The 24,886-nt window shown below is 35.2% G+C and overlaps 1 protein-coding gene across 1 annotated transcript in view; it reads left to right on the forward strand.

The window, feature by feature from the left end:
* Positions 1–24,886, forward strand: part of LOC127876293 (transmembrane protein 179-like) — a 35,067-nt gene that overhangs the window by 2,882 nt on the left and 7,299 nt on the right. Inside the window, exons 2-4 of the mRNA XM_052421421.1 lie at positions 4,569–4,942; positions 12,596–12,742; positions 16,208–16,298. Coding sequence (XP_052277381.1) covers positions 4,623–4,942; positions 12,596–12,742; positions 16,208–16,298 — 558 coding nt within the window. The 5' untranslated portion in view covers positions 4,569–4,622. The remainder of the gene's footprint in view (positions 1–4,568; positions 4,943–12,595; positions 12,743–16,207; positions 16,299–24,886) is intronic.

Consider the following 24,886-nt stretch of genomic DNA (forward strand, 5'->3'; position numbering starts at 1 on the left):
TGGTGAATTAAAGCTCAAGGTCATCCTTCAAGGTCAAAGGTCAAATATATGGGTCAAAATCGCTCATTTAATGAATACTTTTGCAATATTGAAGATAGCAACTTGATATTTGGCATGCATGTGTATCTCATGGAGCTGCACATTTTGAGTGGTGAAAGGTCAAGGTCAAAGGTCAAATATATAGCTTCAAAGCGGCGCAAAAGGGGACAAACACATATCTTGTTGATTTAGTTTCTAAGTACATGTATTGCTGAATTTTAAATAGAATAATCACAGCCCAAAAGTGGAAAATTAATTGCTAATTCAATGTTTTGATTAAGGGGTCTAAGTGTCTTTATTAAAATAAACAGGGGTCTATGTGTCTTCAAAAATATTAAAAATAAGGCTCGAAGAATCATCTAAAATGGGTAGGGGTCAAAGTTTCAAAGGGTCAAAGTCAGAGCTCCAGATAAGGGTCGTATTTTCGTAATTACGAATTATTTTCAAGTCTGTTACATATTTATTTTGAAAACTTGTCGTACCATTAAGCATTTAAAAATCAAGTTACGAATATTATTTTTACATCGGTTCGTATCGATTTTTATTGAGTTTGTTTCGCGTATTAAAGATCTTTGCGGTGCTTATATAGAATGGTTATCGGGTTTGTATAACAAAGTGCATTTTTTCCAAAAAAGGGGCGTATACGTATATCTGTCAAAAAACAATGGCGGCGCCCAGAGAACGTCCTAAAAAACTGCAAAGCGTCCCAAAACACGCTTTTAACATATTGCACGCAAAGTGAGCCGAAGTTAAATGTTTAGAAAGACATTATAGAAAAGATCTTAAACGATGTTGAATGTTCAGTTGCCGACACAGTCGGAAAAGCTAAACAAAAGCGCGACAGGACGGGTCCAAACTTAAACACAAAAAACATTGAACGAGTAGATAGGACAAGTCCCATGGCTAATCGTTGAAAAGATTGATGGGGAGACCCGTTTTAATTGTGAAATATGTCAAAATTCATCTAAGGCATACAATCTAAGCACAGTTTGGGCATATGAAGGTATTTGAAAAATAACATTGTGTAATACTGAAAAGACACTTTTGAACTCGTAAAATAAAGATGCTAGTATGTTTATTTTGTTTTTTTGCATGAAAATAACCATTATTATTTATTTTTAGGTAATTTAGAAAAAATAAGATTTTTTTTCCAAAACTTAGTAGTAACGTTAAGAATAAAATTTCAGAGTTAAGAATTATTTTTTAAAATCTGGTAGTAATTTAAGAATTTCACAAAACCTTATCTGGAGCTCTGGTCAAAGTGTCTTGCTACCATTATTAGTCTACTGGTTAGCGACCCATTTTCGCCCGGAAATGGAGCTTTTTACCGCCTAACAAGTATTTTATGAGATCGATTTTACTGAAACTTGGCAGATATAATGTTTAACAACTGACATAAATTCTATTATTACTTTTTTATGAAAATCTTACAAATGTAAGCTTGAACTGTCACTTTAAAAACACCCCTAAATTTACCTAGAAAATGCTTGGAACTGTACCAATTATTCGCCCACCTAATAAAAACAAGGTTTTCTTAAAATCCAGTTGCTCTTTTATTGCATAATGATATTTGATGCCTATACAGGCTGTGTTTGCGAAATTCAAATCGAAACTAGTGCAAACAAACTGAAAAACACTATAAATAAACATGTTTATTTATTGATCTTTGATCAAACAAAACTATCCTTTTTCAAGTGAGAAAATCCAAACAATGGATTTATAGTGTTAAATGGGATTTTGTTCTATTTCTTTGAAATGTTTACAAGGTACATTTTGCAAGCAATTCAGATATATGTTAACATCAAATTGTGTGGAGTTTTAATGTTAAAAAACTATAATTTAAATCATGTGTGCGTGTTAAACACATTAGATTCTGGTATAATAAGTGATTGTTAGACAAATTATTTAGACCTGCTCCATTAGTGAACGATAATACCAAGCACACAGGTCGGGTTTCAGTAAGGGATTTCTTCTGAGCATCCGGGTGCTATTAATATACCCCGAGAGGAGGTCACATTATATTGCGAAGAAATTTGTTAACATTGCAATTGTTTATTTATAACACAAGCATTTTAACGAATTTCTGCTGTCAACTTCAATGAAACAAGCGTCTGTAAATAATACTAAATATGTGACAAAGAAAATGGTGATTAAGTGTTACATTGACTGGTTTTAAGGGGGTGGGCGAATAATAGGTACTGGCGAATAATAGGTCGCTAACCAGTAATTTATAAGACGCGCAAAGAATTTATAGATACTTTTTATCGCTATATGGGCTTATTACCAATATAAACAGAAGCTTAATATTTGAGAGCGTCAACAAGTTGGACTAGCTAAAGTATAAATCTTAGCAGGGCCCTAAATCTATCAAATCTGTGGCCGAATTTCGGCCGCAGTCCCCCACCTGAAAAGTGTACTTTTTTCCCCTTTTGGGGGGAACAATTCTCAGATTAATTTGTTTTTTTTTCAAAGATGTGTCTCATTATTATTATATCTCAATTCTATTTTAATTTAATCTTGTCAAACATACTTAATTATGAAAAAGAAATGAAAATAGTGCAAACATGTACAAATGTAATAATGAGAGAGTAAGTAAAAAAATCCCCCAAAAAGGGAAACGCCACAAAAATTCCCGTTCTTGAGGGTAGCGACCCGCTTCCCCTTAAATGGATTGAGGGCCCTGGAAACTAAAGCTAAGTTAAGGACATATCACTTTCTGAAATGGTACATGTAAGAAGTGGGTGGGGTAATGTAAAACAGTAATTCCTTATATTATCATTCTATATAAAGTTTGGAACAATGTGCACAATTAAAATAACACATACTTCAGTGACACATGAACCAGTTCTAATGAAATCTTTCAAAGACAGTAAATAATCGCATATTTTCACTTTCTTCTTCTTTCTTCTTCCTCCAATAAACTTCAAGCCTCGAATACGAGTAATGTCGAAGTTGGTGAACTATGTACATGTGTCGTTGAGAACAGAACCGTGTGTTAAAATCGGTGTATCATTCATTAATTTTTACAGTGAGCGTTAAAAAGATAAAAATGGCCGATTATTAAACTCATTAAACTTAATAGGAACATTGATCATGACTGGCAGATGACCCCTTTTGATTTTCAGGTCACTAGGTCAAAGGTCAAGGTCACAGTGACTCGAAATAGAAAAATGGTTTCCGGATGATAACTCAAGAATGCTTACACCTAGGATCATGAAACTTCATAGGTACATTGATCATGACTGGCAGATGACCCCTATAAATTTTCAGGTCACTAGGTCAAAGGTCAAGGTCACAGTGACTCAAAACAGTAAAATGGTTTCCTGATGATAACTCAAGAATAATAAGGCCTAGGATCATGAAACTTCATAGGTACATTGATCATGACTGGCAGATGACCCCTATTGATTTTCAGGTCACTAGGTCAAAGGTCAAGGTCACATTGACAAAAAACTTATTCACACAATGGCTGCCACTACAACTGACAGCCCATATGGGGGGCATGCATGTTTTACAAACAGCCCTTGTTTTAGTTTGTATTAAATGTCTCTGGCCACTCCTAGGAAACTAACTTCAAAAAACTGAAAGCTTTCTTAATAGTATATTTTCAAATTTGATTTATAAGTCATGTAATTTTGATAAATTTCAAACAACTGTTATCAAACTTGTCTAATAACATCATTTAATATCTGGAATATTTTTAGCTTACCTGAGCATCAAGTGCTTATTGTGGTCAGTCTTTGTCTGTCATTGTGAGTCCTGTGGTGTCCACTTGTGGACTCTAGCTTAATTGTTTCCACTCTAGACTAATTTTATCAGCATATTTATCTTGAATCTAGGCTCAGTTTGAACCTGAGTAATGTGCATCTGAAACTAGATGACAGTGTCCAATCTCAGATAAACCTTGGTAACTTTTTTAGAGGCCACATTTTTTACTCAGTGACACTTAACATTGTTGGAATGTTTATCTTGATAATATTGAGGCAATATTAGAATCGAGGTCACTTGTGTGTAGAAACTAGGTCATCAGGTGAATCTAAAAAAACAACATCCTTCCTATTGTGGGGGCAACATTTCTTACTCAACTCGATGAATCATGGTAAGACAGTTTATCTTGACAAAATGATGGTCAAGTTTGAATCTCAATGAAGTGGTTTCAAAAAAATAGATCACCAGTGTAAGTCTTCAACAATCAGTGTCCTTGAACAAATGTCAAGGCCAAATTTCCATCATTCCCCTCTGGTTAGAATCAACTTTAATACCTATGACAGACGAACACTTTGGTAGAAACTTAAGCCCTTCATTTGTTATACATTTACTTTTTTGCATTGACCTTTTATGTGCATCTGTAAAGCAAACCATTATTCTGTATGAAAGAAAACCTTTTAAGGCTTGAAAGTACTATAACTTAGAGAGAAAAATAAAGTGCATGTTTTATTCATTGGCTTATAGTTGTTAATTAAGTTGGACCATACAATTAATGCTGTTGAGATGAAGAATATCACATTTTAACTTTTAATACATTGTAGATACTGTCCAGTGTTGTCCTGAGAACCTCTAGATGTGTTGCATGTTGGAGTTACATGGACATGATGAAGGTGCCCACAATACCATGGCGAACAATACAAATCACAGTGAATGCATTAACCATTGTCACTGGCTTCTGCACATTCATGCCAATGGCCTTTACAAGTCATTATTTCCAGAGCCACTGTGTTCTGTTTGCCAAGGTCAGAATATCAATGATGAATTCCACTTCTCTGGTAGTTGATATGACGCAAACAGTGTGGGGTCAGATATCAGACTGCCGGTTTCCGACTTACACACCACTGGTAACCAGTATACATGCATTCATCTGGTGCTGGTTTTTCTTGCTACTCAGAGAACAGCTGAAGAAAGATCAGTATGTATTTTGTGTTTTTGAAAACTTTAAATATGTCTGCACAATAAGCTCATGTTATTTTTAATGCTTTCGCAATTTGTGTTTTTGAGGGCTGTTGAAAAAAAATGCAGAATTTCTCATGTTGTTATCCTATGTGAAGGCAAAATAAAATGTCAGATATGTGTTTGTTATGTCTGTACATTTAGTCACTGATGAAAAATCAAAGTACTGACAGTACTGGTGTGACGATGCTTTTAAAGAGGATGGATATAAAAGCATCAATATAAGTTTATCTACTAACCACAATTGTGTATGTGGGTATGAAAAAAAAATTTAGGTACCCCGGTACACAAAATTTTGGGTACGAAAAAATTATGCGAACAAAAATTTAGGTACGAAAAAAAATTTGGGTGGGAAAAAAAATTTGGGTACAAAAAAAAGGGGTACGAAAAAAAAATGAGTACGGACAAATATTTGGGTACGAAAATAAAATTGGGTACGGAAAAAAATGGGGGTACGGGGAAGTAGTACCTTTGAGGAACTTGACCCACAATCGCACATTTTCTGCCCTTTCCGTCAAACATCGGATAAGTACCTGGAAGGCAATAGTATGAATACACATTTCAGAAGCGGTAATGCGGTCCTAACTATGCGCGTCAAAATGTATGTGAAATATGTAAACTAAGGGGTAGCCTGTCAGGAATGTTTGAATTAACGAAGAAAATCGTGTATTGATGTTAGTTTTTTGACGAAATTTGCAGAAAATATATTAAATAAGCAATTGCGATATTTTTCTCAGCCACATAATTTTTAATAGTTTGATATCACAAAATGAAAGTGAAAGTAGAACTGTCAAAACTGACAACCTGTCAACGTGTTGTTTTTGCTGGCACGAGAGGGCAATATCACTCAATGTGTTCACATTTTTACATATGCTTTGTCAATAACCTTTATAGTATGGGTGTCTTTGTTATTATTTATTACTATCATGTAACTGCATGATTAATATGTATATGTTTACAATACACAAAGCATAAAAAATAATATAAATATACTGATTGAGCTTATAATTATCTGAGAACTATAGCCAGGTCAATTAAGGACTTAAAATACAATTTTTGTCATGATTTCATGAAGACTTGACTGCATGTCCTAGATTTCAAAATCAAGGCCCTGGTCTGACACATTGGTAACATTAATGTTAAACTGTTACCAGGCTTTTGAAATTAGTTTTTATTGAACTATGAAAGGAAATCTAAGTCAGGCACTGATTTTCCTTGTTTTAAAACAGTCATAGATCAGTTGTGGCCTCTTGGTAATGACCCATTTTTGCTTACTTGTCACACCCTTAAATCTTTCCACACTTCTATAATAGCAAATCTGGATTTAGGTGATCTTCAATGGTACATTTAAACTTTAGCTCTGTTATATAAGAGTGCTGGTAAAGTCAAGGCACATATTTTAATCTAGGCCATGTCAAAATCAAAGTTTCAAAGACAAATGAAAGATGCTTCATTAATTATTGTCCAATTGTTTACTACTGCTGTGAATTTTTGTATAATATAACTGATGACCATCATGTGAGAGAAGATTCACATTATCTTAGTTTATCAGGTTTAGCAGCCTTTTAGATAACAAAGTTGGCTAGTTTTCAATGTCACTTATGGGGATCAAACCCGCAGCGCAACCTCCTGCAATCAAAGACGACACTACCACTAGGCTTTTAGGAAGATTCTGAAATTTTTCGATCCCTTGAGAGCAACCAAACCAAAAATTAAGTCAAATATTGCGGACTCGGTTTTATTGAGTCGGTTCATGAGAGATAATGGAGCTCACTTGTTCATTGTCGGCTCGGGTACTACTTACATGTACCCTGGGTACGGTAAATATACGCAATCGTTCTCGGTCAATATTAGACTGTACCCGAGTTGTATTCCTGCCAAAAAACCGATTGTCTTAAACAAAGTTCTCTTTAAAAAAAAACGGATGTCTTAAACAAACTTCTCTTTAAAAAATACTGCATCACCATGCTTTTTGAGTATGTGTTCCGATAATATAGAGGCCATTATACAGAAAATTGACATAAATGTGAATATATAATTAATAAAAAAATTAGCAGATGACGACCGATTTAGCGTTAAATTTCCAGGGTACGTTTTAGTTTATTTACCGTATCCGGGGTACATGTAAGTATACTTAAGAGTACCCGGGGTACATGTAAGTAGTACCCGAGCTGACAATGACCAATCAAGCGATAATGGAAGGTGCAACATCTCTCACGCACCCTAGCATCGCCTTAAGCAGTATTCAATTCTCAACAGGAAAGTGCTGGAGTCATTGATCCCGAGGGACCAAAAAACACAAAACACTTGATACATGTTCGAAAAATCATTTGATTAATGACAATTCTATTATTTGAGCCAGGCCACTGGAAAAGCGCAGTCCAATCAGTATCCAATTAAACTCTTTGTTATTGTCAGAAAACAGCTTTTAAGCAAACAGCTTTCAAGAGACCGCAGGCTGATCTGGATTCAAACTGGCCACATTCGCCTTAATGTCTCTTTTACTGTGACACAGTTCATATAACTTTAAAATGATATAAAGTACTAAAATAGAAAGAAGAAAGAGTACAAACCAGTAAAGAGTTTGTAATCAATGTTGAATTTCAGGACAGCTTGATGATCTGCAAATCCCCTATGATATGTTGATATCGGGTATCATAGTCATTCAATAAGTCGCAAAATGCTTGAATACAATTTATAAAACAAAATGTAACTTAAATTGACTAAAAATACCAGTATGCCAGTTTTGCCGTGTCAAGCTGTCAAGATCCGGAAAGTCCTTCATTCACATCGAATATATCCTTCGAATTCCATCCATTGTTGTCATAAGCGGAGATTTAGTGAATAAATAACTCAAATATCTTTAATGACAGTTTCTAAATAGCCAAACAAGCCGATTGCATGAAACAACTCAATATGTTTATATCTCCTCCAGATATTAAAATGAAACTATACATGTAAATGAATGTGCCATGGTCAGCACAGATTGGTGTGTAATGTGCTTCATCAACTTATAGCTCGTTCCCACTCAGAGGCCACATTTTTCATCCAATCTTGATGAATCTTGTTACCATGACAATATTTAAGCAAAGTTTGAATCTGGGTGACACAAATGTCCAAAAACTAAGTCGAAAGGACATTACTTGGAAAAACCTTCTTGTCATCTATAGGACTCATTTATGACTCAATCTTAATGAAACTTGGTCAGAATATTCATTCAGGACAATAAGTAGGCCTGGTGTTTTTATCTTGTCCATAATATGTCCTAAAACTAATTTTCAAGCGGTCAAATCTTAGAAAAAATCATTGTAATCACTATAGAGGAAAACATTTATAACTCAATCTTGATGGATGTTGGTCAGAATTATTAGCTTTACAATATCTAAAAATAACTGACTTCCTACCTAAAAGGTAAAGGTAAAAAGCAAAAATTGGCCATTAAACATCTTGAAAATTTCTGTTTCCTCCATAAATATGCAAGGTATTGATGGTTTTTGAAATAACTGCTTTTAAATGCAATCCATCTTAAGACAAGACACTAGCCGTTTTTAAATCTTGGCTTCCTACATTAAAGGTCAAAGTCAATCTTAAGAGTTCATAGATCATATTTGGCAACTTAAGACAGCTTTTTCGCACTGTAACTTTATTATTCATCAGCATGAAACAGCTTTTCCAGGCTGTAACTTAAATTTATCAATTCAATCTTAAAACAATTAACCACAAATGATTAACATGAGGAGACTGAATGCTGTGGGTATCAAATGTATAATTTCTTCATAGGTCAAAGTCTCACATAGAGGTCAATAAAAAGATTTGGCCATCAATAACTTGTGTTTGATGTGAGTTTTGAGAACAAAGTGGAGTGTGGTAAAGTCTTCAAGAATTGGTGTCTATGAACTCAGGTTGGTGCATGGCTCTCTTGTTTTAAACTCACCTGAGCAGGACATGTTCATGAGCAGCTGCTATTGTGTTTTTGAATCATGTGTGTTTAACTTTAAGCTTGTAATTCCCTATAGGCTAGATTTTTCATTAAATCTTGATAACACTTGCTAAGAATGTGTATCTTGAAAATATCTAGGCTGTGTTAAATCTGGGTCACCTGCTTCTAAAAACAAGGTCACCAGGTCCAATCTTAGACAATCATTGAAACCATTCTAGAGGCCACATTAACCACTCAATTTCAATGAAATTTTGTCAGAATGTTGACCTTGACAATATGTAAACAAAGTTTGAATCAAAGTCACATGCGTCCAAAAACAAGATCACCATGTCAAATCCTTAAAAAAAAAACTTGACCATTATAGAGGCCACATTTATTTTGATAAAACTTTGTTAACATGTTTATCTTGACAATTAGCTACTTCATGTTTGTATATGGGTCATATGTGTCTAGAAACTAGGTCATCAGGTCCAGTTTCAATATTTATCTTACCACAGGCCAGGTAAGCACTTCAGGATCATAGTGACCCTCTTGTTATATTAAAAATGCGTATTAATTGGTGTTGCTCTTTAAAAAAAAAAGCATTTGATTGATATCAATATTTCACACCAAAATGCTTAATATTCTAGTAAAAATATAGCAAACACTTAGTTTTTGGTTCTTTGTGATATCAATAATTTAAAAGATCCCGTCCGAAAAATCCTGGCGTAAACCAGCTGGTTTTGAGGTGTTAAATAGAATTACGTTTCTTTAATGCCTGTAAAGCTTGCGGACACGTAAAACATTTGCAAATTCTGGCGTAAAAAAACAGGCGTAAAATTGAACTTAGAAAATTTGGATATCAAGAGAAGGCCTAAAATTGGACTTTTGATTTCAGTTCTGAAATCAAGGAAAATAAGACGTAAATTGTGATTAGACAATTATGGATTGACTCATTGAAACATTCTATTTTAAAGCGCGATTATATGATTTTTATATGTGTTAAATTGTAATATATTGATAAAAATATGTTACAATAACACAAAATAGGCAAGAAAAGTTATACATTGAAGACGTCAATTTCATAAAATGCAGCAAAGACAAATTAGCGCTCTGACAAAGATATTTCGAACATATTTTCCTATTATAACCCAAACATTCGTCTTTTTAATATTAGGATCAGAGTTAGTGTTCGTGTGAATATATATCTTTGCAGGAATTTAAAATGAACCGTTAAACTAAATTTAGATTCACATTGTACATGCTGGAGAATTCGACTGTACAGACATTTTTGATTCCAGAATTAAATATCTGGCTTATTTTGCATATTTTGACATATGTTCTTCTTAACTTTTATTTTAATTTATATTGAAATATATGTATAATAAGTTTTTTACACATTTTATATAAATAAATAAATTTTTTACAAAATCGTATAATCTCGGTTTAAGTAGAAAGTTAATATTTCTTAATATTGGGCAAACAACATAACTAAGACTCATTTTTGTCGGTTCTGATCTTTTAAAGGCAAATAATTGCAGGAGCTTATTTCAAATAATCTACCAAGTAAATTTTTTTTATGCCCCCAGTAGGGTGGCATATAGCAGTTGAACTGTCTGTCAGTCAGTATGTCAGTCAGTCTGTCCGTCCGTCCGAAAAAACTTTAACATTGGCCATAACTTTTTCAATATTCAAGATAGCAACTTGATATTTGGCATGCATGTGCATCTCATGAAGCTGCACATTTTGAGTGATGGAAGTTCAAGGTCAAGGTCATCTTCAAGGTCAAAGGTCAAATTTTTTTTTTTTTAAATTCAAAGCGGCGTTTTCATGGAGCTGCACATTTTGAGTGGTGGAAGTTCAGGGTCAAGGTCATCCTTCAAGGTCAAAGGTAAAAAAAAAAAAAAAAAAATCAAAGTGGCCCAATAGGGGGCATTGTGTTTCTGTCGAACACATCTCTTGTTTTTGATATTTATTAAAACAATATTTAATATTAAATTATATAGTAATTGCAAAATGGATACAACATACATAATGTCAAAATAGTAGATAAATTGCAGAAAAAATGGCAAAGTAACACATGTCAGTATAGACGTTCTGTTGCTAGTATTTGAGATGGGTTCAGCGTTTTATGCGTGATTGGTGATCGACCTTACATGAGACAGCTATTCAGACAGTGATTTTGATCAATCAATATAAATTAATATTTTTTGGCATTGCTGTTAAAAAAACAATAAAATTTAGGAGATAAAAATAACATATTTAAATGTTAAATATATTTTATCTATTGCTGTCTTTCACACTTTCCTTTTACTTACTACTTGTATCTTTGTCTGACAGTTCTTTCATATGAACAATTAATTTGGCATAAAGTTATTTTTATATAGTAGGAAATTAACATTTACTATAATTTTAAGTCTGTCATCAGGGATTACCATGCATTACAAATATATTTGCACTTATTTTTTTAATTCAGTCCTGTAATTCTTCTTATTTTTTGCTAATTTTGCTCCCTTTTCATCATTATATATTTCATAATTTCAATAATGACAATACGGTATCATAAGTAATAAGATTTGGTTGTTTTCATCTTTTTGCAGGCTTCCTTTAAAGGGACCGTCAACCGCGATTGACCCAAAAAGAAAAGTTATAAAATAATATATTTTTTTACAATTTTGCGATATGAAATCGAAAGTACATCGCGAAATTAGGTGACATAACGATATACACACTATAAAAAACGCAAGTAGATTAATCATTTTATATATAAGATATATACAATTCACTACGCATGCACAATTTGCATTCCTGGGTTTACCAGTGAAGATGATGATCAATATACTTGCCTTATTTATAGTTAACTGGTAGCTACCTGGTGACTGTACCCAGTAAAATTTATTACCGAATATACTGAAAATATGCCATTTCATTCCAACCTGCAAGGTATCAAGGTCACTTCGCGGTCAGTAACAAAAATCGTCATATAAACGCTATCCTGTTAACTATGAACTTGAAGTTTAATTTGAGCAGAAAGATATTAAATGAAGATATTTGGCAATATTATTGTGGTATGTCAATCATAGATTCTTCATGTGTTTTGAACAAATGCATGAAAGGTACCAGTTTTGATAAATTTAATTAGAAATATTCCACCATATAGACCAATTTATTAAGCACAGGGATATGAGCGCGATGATTCATGATACTATTTATAATCGAATCAAATAACAATGTCCAACAAACTACTAAAACAGGTCTGTTAGAAGAACATGTGTATAAATATTTCAAATACTGTATATGCAGTACGAATGATTCGTGTCTTGCCGACAGACCGATATGCTTTCATTTATTTTCATTCATCTTGTGTTTTTCAATCCTTTAAATATAGATATCTGATCAATAATATCTAATAAAGCGAAATAAGTCAAGAAATCTGACGCAACACCTCGTCAGATGCAGCTAAGACCTGCGCAGAAAAAAAGCATTTGCTATGTTTGATCACATAGCTATAATGTTTGGTCTTCATCAACACCCACCACAATCAACGGCAAATATATTTTTGAAAGATATTTCTTGTTTCAATTGATTGTTAGTTGTTCATTACTTTCTCATCTGATATTGAGTACAGATATGTATGGTCTGTATAATGTCTGTAGTGTATTATATATGCTATGTGTGTTTTACCCATTGCAGGCACGAGCTGCCACTGCTGATGCTGTCCTTCTTGATTCACATAGTATTTTTCATCCTCATGTTCATAGTTGCCTGCTTTCTGAGTGCCGGGGTCAATACCTGGTGTGGGAATCTTGTCATGGAAGTCACACTTAACACTGATTTCCAGTAAGTACATTTTATTGTGTATATGTTAATATATCTTCACAAGGTAGCCCATGAAACCAATTCCTATTCATTTGATTTTAATTTTATGATCATGAGAAGTATTAGTAATGTTGCCTCAATATTTTAAAAGATAAAACATACATGCATCTTACCATGTACTATGTCCAAGGATCGGATCCTAATAAATTTATGCAAGGGACTCTGGGACATGGGACCCTGGTCTAGTGGTAGGATGCATGTCTAGGAACCCAAAGATTACTGGTTCTAATACTACTCAGACCACGGAATTTTCCTGAGCAAAAAAATTAATCCCACACTTAATTGCTCCTCTCCACCCAGGAGTATACATGGGTACCTGTGAGGGAAATGAGCCAATGGCTGCATACTGCGCGGAATGTAAACGGACAACTTACATTTCAGTGATCAGGGGGTAAATGTCAAAGTCAATTGAAGATAAGTCTAGTATCATAATCAGACAATAAACACATACATTTACCATTTGCATGTGCATTTTACACCACTTATTGTAACAATATATTATTGCCAAAAAGTTTCCATAAAAACAATGTTGTTGTGACGACCAAACTATTCACCTTTTGTAAGGACAGCAGAGTGATATGTGCTCAGAGAGCTTTGAGTATAAGGGGACACTTCTGGGCGATCCGTTCTTTATCAGCAGGTGGGACCTTCTACCAAATATCAACCTTTATTTAAGAACAATGTTTTTCAAAAATGCCAAACTGCTGTATTGTCTTTATCAAAGCCAGGTTAAAGAGTGTCCCTTCATGAATATGAAATTATTTTTCTAGCTTTTTAGAGTTGCAAAGCAATGGTCAGGTCATAGAAATAAGCAATATATTTTGAAAGCTATTTTAGGACAACATGCACAGGATGAGCTTTTGAAAATGTCTTTTTATATCCCCACTTTTCAGAGGGTGGGATCGATGAGGCAACATATAGATTTGCCCTTGTCATCCTTCAGTCAAAAATGTGTGTAAGACAAAAATAAAAAAGTACAATCATGTATTGCTGTGAGAGGGCTGAAACTATGCAGACGTGTTATTCAGAATGTGAATCTGCATCTGTGCATATTTTGGTTCAGATGATTTCCACTTAACCCAAGTTATTGCCATTTAAACAAAAAGAAAATGTAAGCTTTTGTGATGGCTTTTGATTCTTCTACTGTTGTGTTTCCTCAATATGTACCTTGTAAACACTCTAGAGGCCACATTAAGTGTCAAATTATCATAAAACTTTAAATTTTCCTTATATTAAAACCTTGTTAACACTCTAGAAGTCACATTAATTTCCATTCTTTTTAAAACTTGGTCCGAACATTCGTTCTTAGGATATCTAGGCCGGGTTTAAAAATAGTATAATTTGTTAAAAAACAATGCTGCCAGGGGGAAAGGCAGTTTTCATTATTTGGCTACAGTTAAACCTTATTAACACTGTAGAAGTCACATTTTTAGTCCAATCTCCATGAATCCTGGTTTGAAATTTTGTACTCATGATAACTTAGCCATGTTTGAAACTGTGTCATGTGAGGTGAAAAACTAGGTTACTTGGTTAAAAAATAGACAAGAAATAACTCTAAAACGATATTTAGCAGATATCCTGACTTTGAAATAAAGTTTGAAAGTTTTGTTTTTTAAATTATTAAATTTATAACAAAGGTTTAAGTATTGTTGCATAAGACCCATTTTTGCATTACGTAGGTCTTTAAAAATCTAATTGCGTCTTGGAAATGGAACATCAAACCACGATACTTTCTGATTGAAAATTAATGACACACTGTGTTATTTATAACAAACTGGCAAATGTTGGTAGCCTATTTTGGTTGCAGGAAAGATTTTTATAAAGACTGACTGTGTACGTCACACATGTGTGGCTAGAGAATTTAACGATTTCCCTTCTATCATGGCCTATTTCAGTGATTTTGTCTAACAATACAAGAAAACTAGCATAAAAGGATAGGTTTGCATTAATTTCTTTTTATGTTCCCCACCACTATAGTGGGGGACATTTTGTTTTTGCCCTGTCTGTTGGTTTGTTGGTTTGTTGTATTGTTTGTTTGTTTGTGTGTTTGCGTTAACATTTTAACATTTGCCATAACTTTTGCAATATTGAAGATAGCAACTTAATATTTGGCATGCATGTGTATCTCATGGAGCTGAACATTTTGAGTGGTGAAAGGTCAAGGTCAAGGTCATCCTTCAAGGTCAAAGGTCAAATAAACAGCTTCAAAGTGGCGCAGAAGGGGACATAGTGTTTCTGACAAACACATATCTTGTTCTAAAATATGTTTCATTTGATATCTTGAAAGCAATACTGTGTAATCAAAATAAGGTGTTTATTGATAGTGCATTCTGTCTTCCACTGTCAATTAAATGACACAGCACTGACCCTGAAAGTCTTGGGAAATTGGGGATAGAACTTACTATTGATACTTACATGTAATTGTACCTAGGAAAAAAAAAGTTTATTGTATGAAGAAAAGAGAGTTGTATGCATTTCCCTTCACTGGACAGTTAAGTCCTATACTAAAAAGATGCATTGATGTTGCTAATGTTCCAGGGCATTATACTCAAATCAGCCAATGGAATGGATGGAGTGTATTAATTCGGTTCTGCTGGCATTATGTAATGGTGCATGAAGAGCTGGGTTAAACGGCATCTCCAAAAAAATGCTTGTTAGCACTCAAGAAGTCACATTGTATGTCAATTTTAGTTTTCACAAAACATGGTCAAGTTTCTAAGTAATCCATATTAAATTTTATACAATCGGCCTTTGAACTCCCCTTCTCAGAATAGTTGTGTTTCTTCTTTGCCTCTTTAAAATCACATATGACAAGCTTGCTGAAAAAGTAAGGCCCAATTTTATGTTCACTTGAGCACAGAGTGTTTTTATGATTTGATGATGGCCGTCAGTCCTGAGTGCGCACATTGGTGCAAAAACTTCTTCTAATACTTTTGAAATAAAATTTTACTTTAAAGATCCTTGGTTGACACTCTTTCAAAGTTTTTTAAAATCTTCTGGTCTGTTAAATATGTAAGTTACCAAACCTAGAAATATATAAAAAATAAAAACTTAAGTTTAAGATTTGGTGTGCAAAATCGTGTAATGGTGTTCTACTAAGTTGCCCCTGGTGTTAACAATGGTCACGTCCCAGGGGTCACATGATTAATATATAATTGTATAGCAACCAGGAGTCTTATGATTAACATAGACTTGTGTAGAAAAATAATTTGAAAAAATATCCAAACAAGGCCCAGGTGTAATATTTGGAATGTAACATCATATGATGGTGCTTAACTAAGTTTATTTAAATCCTTTGTAAATATGTTTTGGATTATATCAATGGGATTAAACATAAACACTGACCACAAATCTTTGGTTTAAATGTACCATGTGCCTTTGCAGCTAAAATAAGGTGTTAAAAGATATTATTTTTATTTAACACAGCATGTTCCAGTGTGAAGACTCTCAAGGACTCCTGTGGCTGAATCTGTTCTTGGAACTTCATCCCATATACACATTTCTTCTCACAGCCAAGGTCAGTAAGCAGCCCATAATTAATGAGCCAGTTAATTGGTAAAAATTACATAAATGATGTTAAATGGAAACACTCTGGGTAGATGGGCAGGTAGGTGGATGGGCAGTTGGATGGTGGCACATTAATTTTTCCACTCTTAAAGTCTTACAGTTTTTAGTTTGGCTGTTTTTGGAGAAAAATCCCGAGGTATTGTCATAGCCTCCTCGTTGTCCGCTGTCCGGGTGTCGTGCTTAAACCTTAACATTGGCTCTCAAATTAAAGTGCTTCCACCTACAACTTTTAAACTTCATATGTACATGCACCTTGATGAGTTCTACATGCCACACCCATTTTTGGGTCACTAGGTCAAAGGTCAAGATCACTGTGACCTCTTATATAAAACTAACTTTGCCTCTAACATCACAGTGCTTGCACCTACAACTTTGAAACTTCATATGTACATGCACCTTGATGGGTTCTACACGCCACACCCATTTTGGCCTTGCCTTTTTGACATTTGCCTTGTTAAAACTCAAGAGGCCACATTTATTTTTGATCTTCATCATATGTTGTCAGAAGATTTTCAATATATGGCTATTGTAAAACCTTGTTAAAATTCTAGAGGCCACATTTTTTGTCAAATCTTTATGAAACTTGGTCAGAAGATTTGTCCCAGTTTACTCTCTAAAAGTCACAATTACAGTTCAATCTTCTTGAAACTTTGTCAGAATATTTTTTTCTAATGATATATGATTTGAGTTTAAAAATTGGTTCGGGTCTGTTGAAAAACATGGCCACTAGGGGGCAGTGCATTTTTCCTTATATGGCTATGGTAAAACCTTGTTGACTCTCTACAAGAAGCCACATTTATTGTCCGATCTTCATGAAACTTGGTCAGAAGATTTTTCCCAATGATATCTTGAACAGTTTGAAAATGGTTCTGGTTGGTTAAAAAAACATGTCCACCAGGGGAGCAGCAGTTTTCCTTATATGACTAAATTAAAACCATGTTAACACTAGAGTTTTAATGAGGATGTGTATTCTTTATATGGCTATAGTTAAACCTTGTTAACACTCAAGAAGACACATTTATGGTCCAATCTTTATGAAACTGGGTCAGAAGATTTGTTTTAATGATAGCTTGGATTAGTTCAAAAATGATTCCGGTCTGTTGAAAAACATGGCCACCAGGGGTAAGGGCATTTACCTTTATATGGATTTATTTCTGTTGAAAAACATGGCCACCAGGGGTAAGGGCATTTACCTTTATATGGCTTTATTTACACCTTGTTAACACTCTCTGTGGCGAGCCAGTCGAACCCGACTAGGTCTAGGTCCGACAATATAATTTTTTTGGGGGCAAGTCACTGCAACACACGCGTCACGTTTACACCTTTATTTCGTCTACATAAACAGTGCCACAGACGCCACCAACGTGAACAAGTACTACGTTGACAATGAAGTCTACGACGGTTAGAGCAACGATGACAAATGCGAAGACAATGACAAATATGATGATTACAAATGTGTGTGACAATAACAAATATGTTCTATGTGACAATTCTGACATATATCATCGTACGTACAATCTTTTTGACGTTAGTGACGTATATCATGGTACATACAATCTTTGTGATGGTTATCTGTAATTAACAATGCGAATGAAAAGTATAATAAGCAAATGACAATATTTCATGCAGAATCTAAAAACATGTGCGTAATAATAACATATAATATTATGAAAATTACTCAACATTGCTCTCAACTGATACAATAACACATAATTGAAATGAAAACTATATTACATTCACAAAAGACTGTGTGGTTTTCCTTTAACATTAGTACAGAGTTAATTAATCAGACTTAAATAGTCACTCAAACCAAAATGAATCAATTAATTTACACTTGTAGAAAAAATGCAAAAAACATAATACAAAAATAACCATAGAATAACAATATTAACTTACTGAACAATGCCTTCTCAATCCCCAAAAATTTATATTTCGTTAATGAGAAACACGACCCACTTGTTTCAGAGTCTTAAAGTGTTCTGCGGGCTTCGGGCGTCATTTCAATCGGACATAAACTAATTCTAAATAAAACCATGCAAATTACATCATTTTGACCAATCAAATTCTAGTATTAGCCCCAGCAACCACTTCTAAATATACCCCTTACCAAATTTGGAGTTCCGGAAATGCCATGACCATATTCGGAGTGTCGAAACTTCAAAGAATTGTTAAGCATTAGATGTGACATAGCAATTAAAATATATGGGTGGTCGACCTTCCCAGTCCCGGAACACCGTTATTAATGTTTCATCATCATTTTGAACAATGGTGCTAGTCTGCAACACTCTCCAAGTCACATAATTAGTTAAATCTTCATGAAACTTGGTCAGAACATGTATTCTAATGATATCCTGTGCTACACAGAACAGGTCAGTTCCTTTGTATCTCAGTTGAGGGATTTTGGGCTAATGATATCTTTAAAAGATGGCCGCAATTGGGCGGGGCATTTTTCCTTTTATCTATTTATTACTATAGTAAAACCTTGGTAACACTCAAGAGGCCACATTTATTGTCTGATCTTAACGAAAGTTGGTAAGGAGATTTGTCCCAATGCTATCTTGGACAAGTTTGAAAATGGTTTTGGTTGGTTAAAAAACATGGCCGCCAAGGTGTGGGCCATTTTTTTCTTATATGGATATAGTAAAAACTTGTTAACACTCTAGTTGTAGCATTTATTGTCCAATCTTCATAACACTTGGTAAGAACATTTGTTTAAATGATTTCTTTGATCAGCTTGAAAATAGTTCCGGACTGTTGAAAAACATGGCCGCCAGGGGTTGGGGAATTTATCCTGATATGGCTTTTGTAAAACCTTGTTAGCACTCTTGAACTTTTATTTATCCTTCACTCTTCATTAAACTTGGTCAAAACATTTGTTCTAAAGGGTCAGAACAATTGTTCTAATGATATCTTGGGGCTGCACTGAGCAGGTCAGTTCCTTTGTATTTAAGGTGAGCGACTTTGGGCCTTTCAGGCCTTCTTGAAAGGCCCTCTTGTCATTATATGGTTATATATGGCTATAGTAAAACCTTGTTAACACTCTAGAGGCCACCTTTATTGTTTGATCTTAATGAAACTTGGTCAGAAGATTGGTCCTTATGATATCTTGGACGAGTTTGAAAATGGTTCTGGTTGGTTGAAAAAAATGGCCACCAGGGGGCGCGGCATTTTTCCTTATATGGCTATAGTAAAACCTTTTTAACACTCTAGAGGCCACAGTTATTGTCCAATCTTTATTCCATGTTTTTCAACTGACAGAATGCATTTTCGAACTCAGCGGAGATATTATTGGAACAAATGTTCTCACAAAGTTTTATAAAGATTGGACAATAAATGTGACTTCTAGGGTGTTAACAAGTTTTTTCCTTAATTGTACATAGTGATCTAGTTTTTGACCCCATGTGACCCAGTTTTGAATTCGACCAAGATATAATTGGTTCGAATCTTCTGACCAAGTTTCTATTGATTTACATACCTTTGTGTTTCCGTTCACCATTTGCAACCGAGCAAATTATAAACAATAACATTTTTAAGCTTCGAAAATATACGAATACAGAAAATACAGAAGAGAAGGGCTGAACACTTCAGACTACCAATCATACGCATATTGCTCCAGCATACCTTGCCTGTCCATTGTTCATTTTTATAAGCTCTACTGCCAAAGGCAGAAGAGCTTATGGGATGGCATGGTTTCTGTCTGTCTGTCTGTCTGTCTGTCTGTCTGTCTGTCTGTGTGTGCGTTAGACTTTTCTTGTTTATCCGATAAAGTCCACATTTTTCATCCGATTCTTTTCAAACTTGTTCAGTGTCTTTATATTTATGAGGACTCAAACCCTATTGATTTTCAGGTCACTGGGTCAAAGGTCAAGGTCACAGTGACTCGAAATAGTAAAATGGTTTCCGGATGATAACTCAAGAATGCTTAGGCCTAGGATCATGAAACTTCATAGGTACATTGATCATGACTGGCTGATGACCCCTTTTCATTTTCAGGTCACTAGGTCAAAGGTCAATGTTACAGTGACTCGAAATAGTAAAATGGTTACTTTTTCTTGTTTATCCGATAAAGTCCACAGTTTTCATCTGATTCTTTTCAAACTTGTTCAGTGTCTTTATATTAATGAGGACTCAAACCCTATTGATTTTCAGGTCACTGGGTCAAAGGTCAAGGTCAGAGTGAATCAAAATAGTAAAATGGTTTCCAGATGTTAACTCAAGAATGCTTAGGCCTAGGATCATGAAACTTCATAGGTACATTGATCATGACTGGCTGATGACCCCTATTGATTTTCAGGTCACTAGGTCAAAGGTCAAGGTCACAGTGACTCGAAATAGTAAAATGGTTACTTTTTCTTGTTTATCCAATAAAGTCCACAGTTTTCATCCGATTCTTTTCAAACTTGTTCAGTGTCTTTATATTAATGAGGACTCGAACCCTATTGATTTTCAGGTCACTGGGTCAAAGGTCAAGGTCTCAGTGACTCGAAATAGTAAAATGGTTTCCAGATATTAACTCAAGAATGCTTAGGCCTAGGATCATGAAACTTCATAGGTACATTCATCATGACTAGCTGATGACCTCTATTGATTTTCAGGTCACTAGGTCAAAGGTCAAGGTCACAGTGACTCTGTTTACAGGAGTAGAGCGATTCAGGCCCTCATGGGCCTCTTGTTGTTGTTTTTCGTAAATTTAAAAAACTTGCAGCATTTTGGACGTCATTTGGTATCCGAAATTTATCTTTGGCTATAATTTTCATTTAAGAGTTAAAATTACCAATTACTACTAATTCTTCATTATAGAATTATATATACTATATTGGGTTGTTTTTCCTGTGCGATGCTTATATTGCTGTTTTACTGTGATACTTAAACTCAACTGTGATATTCAATATTTAGTTGATATTCAATTTGGTATATATAAGGTATATAAAAGGTTCAAGATCTCAACAACAAAAAAGAATACATTTTTCTCTCTCTCTTCTTCCAATGCTCTCTATTCAACCCAAAACAAAACTGTAAAGGGGCACAGTAAAAACCTGACTCCCTTACTGGGGGAGGCACTTCTAGGGCTGGACACACACCATCTGACTCATAACACCATTCCCTTCAGGTGCCTTCTTCGGTCAGTTGAAAATGTAGGCACCATTATGTCCTTTTTTAGCGAGGCTGTTTTCGAAGAAAACCCGAGCTATTGTCATAGCCAGCTCGTTGTGTCGTGTAGTGTCGTCATCGTCGTGCTAAAACCTTTACATTTTGTAAAGGTTTTGAACATTGGCTCTAAAATCAAAGTGCTTCAACCTACAACTTTGAAACTTCATATGTAGATGCACCTTGATGAGTTCTACACGCCACACCCATATTTGGGTCACTAGGTCAAAGGTCAAGATCACTGTGACCTCTAAAAAAAAAAAAATTCTGACAAGCTTTCGCAGCCGAGCGTGGCACGCCTTATGCAGTGCTCTTGTTCTATAATCCAACTGGCCTCATGTTTGGCCAAGGAATTTCCCGGGCATGTTGAGCAGATTGTGCCTTTGGCATCTAGTTGCGTTTTCTTGCAGCACAAGTCTGCTTCAGCGCTTGCCACCCTTCTCTCTAAAGGGACATTCCAACTTGGCCAAGTCGCAGTCTGGGCCTTATCCCCATCAAACATGAGGTCAGTAACTGGTAATATAGCAGGAATACCGGAAAATCATGATTTAAAAGAACTTAAAACATTCAACCCTGCAATACCTACCTCAGACCTCCTTATTACAAATTTGGAAAGGGTTGAACCCTCCTGCCCGCTCCACCTGTCTTTCTGAGACTGGTCAACATATCTGTTCTTACTTCTAGACCAGTCCCCAACAAAATTTTGGTTAAAGGCACCAGCGTTGTCCTTGAAATCTGTCCCTGCCCAGTTAAACCTGCCAGTTGTTACAATTGCCAGAGCTTTGGGCACATAGCTAGCAGGGGTAAGTGTCCGTACCCCACCTAATCTTGTTGCTGTGACGGTTCCAATTGCCAAAGAAGGTGCAACAACAAAACACGTTGGCAACAGCAAGCACTCGGCATCCTACCAGTGGTACCCCTCCTATAAGAGCGCTATGCATATAGCTACTCATTCCAGTTTCTATGGGGTCACCTGGTGAGAGGCGGAGAGCAGGCTATTTGAACCTGATACTGAGAACCACAGCGTGGGCACCCTAACACTGCCACCACAACCGGTTGCAAGTCACCATCAAAACATGCCTCACCCGGTAGTAGCTTGCCGAATACATGGAGGACATGTTTAAGAGTTGAGGGGTAAGTGGGTTTGAGTACACCTCCCCCCCCCCCCCCTCAACCTCAGAATAGGAAAACCCCACCCAAGGTTATTCCCTTGGAACCGGTCACCAAACAAACACCGGCAATACACACCACCACCCCTGTTTCGCCTATTCAGGGGGATTCACCCAATCAGAGATGTCCTCCTGTGGCTACCAGGGGGTCCTCCCCACTGTCTGATAGTGACACCACTTGTTGTGGCAGGACACTGTAAGACATTTTGATGTAACGGGGCATGACTCATATGTTGGTGCTCCAAGCTGCTGCATGGACTAGTTTATAATCTTTCCAACGTGCTAGACCCCAAGGGAGCAGCAAGGGGCCTGTTCTTCTCTGCCCTTGCCAAATATCTACTAGACTGCCAGATAACTGACAAGATCTAGATCATTGGGGGAGGGAGAGCAGCCAACACCTACTAATTTTCTACAGTCATGAGACTGTCTTCTTTTAAAATCATTTTAACTTTGTATAACTTTGACACAACATTGTTTAATGTTTTTACGGGGATTATTGTTCCACCCTGCCCTTTCTATATCAGGCCAATGGCATTGTCCTGATATTCTTTATTTTAAAACATTGTTTAGTAAGTATAATGTTAGTTTGCCCTATGCATTTTTCAGTGTCATAAAGCACCCATATTTTATTGCAGTTTTTAACTGAAACTTCGGTCCGTTTGCTGCATTGCAAACCCCTCCCCTTTCCTCCCCTCTGACACCCCCTCATCCCCTTCAAATTCAAAGAGTCATGCTGGACTGGAGTGCACGATGCAGGGTCATATACCTTGAAAAAACCTATTGTTTACCCTATCCAGGGTTATACCAACATTTTGGTATTATTGTCACTTTTTTAAATTGCTTTTTTTTGTTTTAGCAAATTAGGCACTCTTCTACAATTTTTCCTTTTTTTAATTTGTCATTCCCTGTATTTTTAGTTTTATAGGATTGATAGAGCCTCTTAAAGGATAATATTCTGCATTATAGTATAATTTGGACATTTTTGTCCATTTCATATTCTACTGGATTATCTCAGTATTACAACTATCATATTTATTTAACTTATTTTTTTTATTTTTCCATTTGTATTTTTCTTAGCCTACATTGACCGTGCTCTCCCTCTGGTCCAGGGTGAAAAACTCTCATAAAAGTACACATCCAAAATCCCAATTTTCTCCCTTATACCTCTACCAGTTGTATTACCCCTGCTGGCAACCCCCCACACACACCAGCCTACACTTCCAAAATTTCTTCTTTTTAACCCCCCAGGGTGGCAACTTGTGTTTTATCCATAATTAAATGCACAGGGTATTGTACATAATGTATATAAGTTACTTTTATGTATTAACATAATTGTTTCGTCTCCTTTTTAACTGTACAGAACATTGTTTTACAGTCTAATTTTTACCTGGCCCTACTAAGCTGACCGTTTGGCGACAAATTAGTCATACCCCTTATTCTATAAGTATTATTATTAACTTACTTTTTATGCCCCAGGATCGAATGATCGGGGGTATATTAATTTGGCCTGTCTGTCTGTAATTCTGTCATTCTTTCACTCTGTCATTCTGTCCCAAAACTTTAACCTTGGTTAAAGTTTTGCGATAACTTTTGCAATATTCAAGATAGCAACTTGATATTTGGCATGCATGTGTATCTCATGGAGCTGCACATTTTGAGTGGTGAAAGGTAAGGTCATCCTTCAAGGTCAAAGGTCAAATATATGGCTTCAAAGCAGCGCAATAGGGGGCATTGTGTTTCTGACAAACACATCTCTTGTCAAATATTGTCATAATGCCACTCTGGGAAGACCTCCCTTCTTTATAGCCCAATTTCCTTTAAGGTTCCATACAGAAAGGGTCTTATGTTGGAGCATAACTGCTATATTAACTATCTGCAAGTGTTCAACATTAGCTCACACAGAAAAATATACATGTTTACTAAAATACAATAAAAATGAAATTATATAACATATTTTTACATAAATGCATTAATACATTCCAATCCATTTATTACAGAGAGCAATTTAACAAAGCCCTATCTTCACCAATAATTAATATCCAATAATATGTATATTTCCCAATTGTTTTTGTCTCTTTATACATCAAAATAACTCTAACATTATATTTACACTTATCAATGATTTAAAAAAAAAGTCAAATTATGTTGGTAAACACATAGTAGCAATTTTGAACCACTTTGTGATCTGTTAAGTCCCTAAAATACTAATATTTTTGTTGAT

The sequence above is a fragment of the Dreissena polymorpha genome, chromosome 4, assembly GCF_020536995.1.
Source record: "Dreissena polymorpha isolate Duluth1 chromosome 4, UMN_Dpol_1.0, whole genome shotgun sequence".
Classification (NCBI taxonomy): Eukaryota; Metazoa; Mollusca; class Bivalvia; order Myida; family Dreissenidae; genus Dreissena; species Dreissena polymorpha.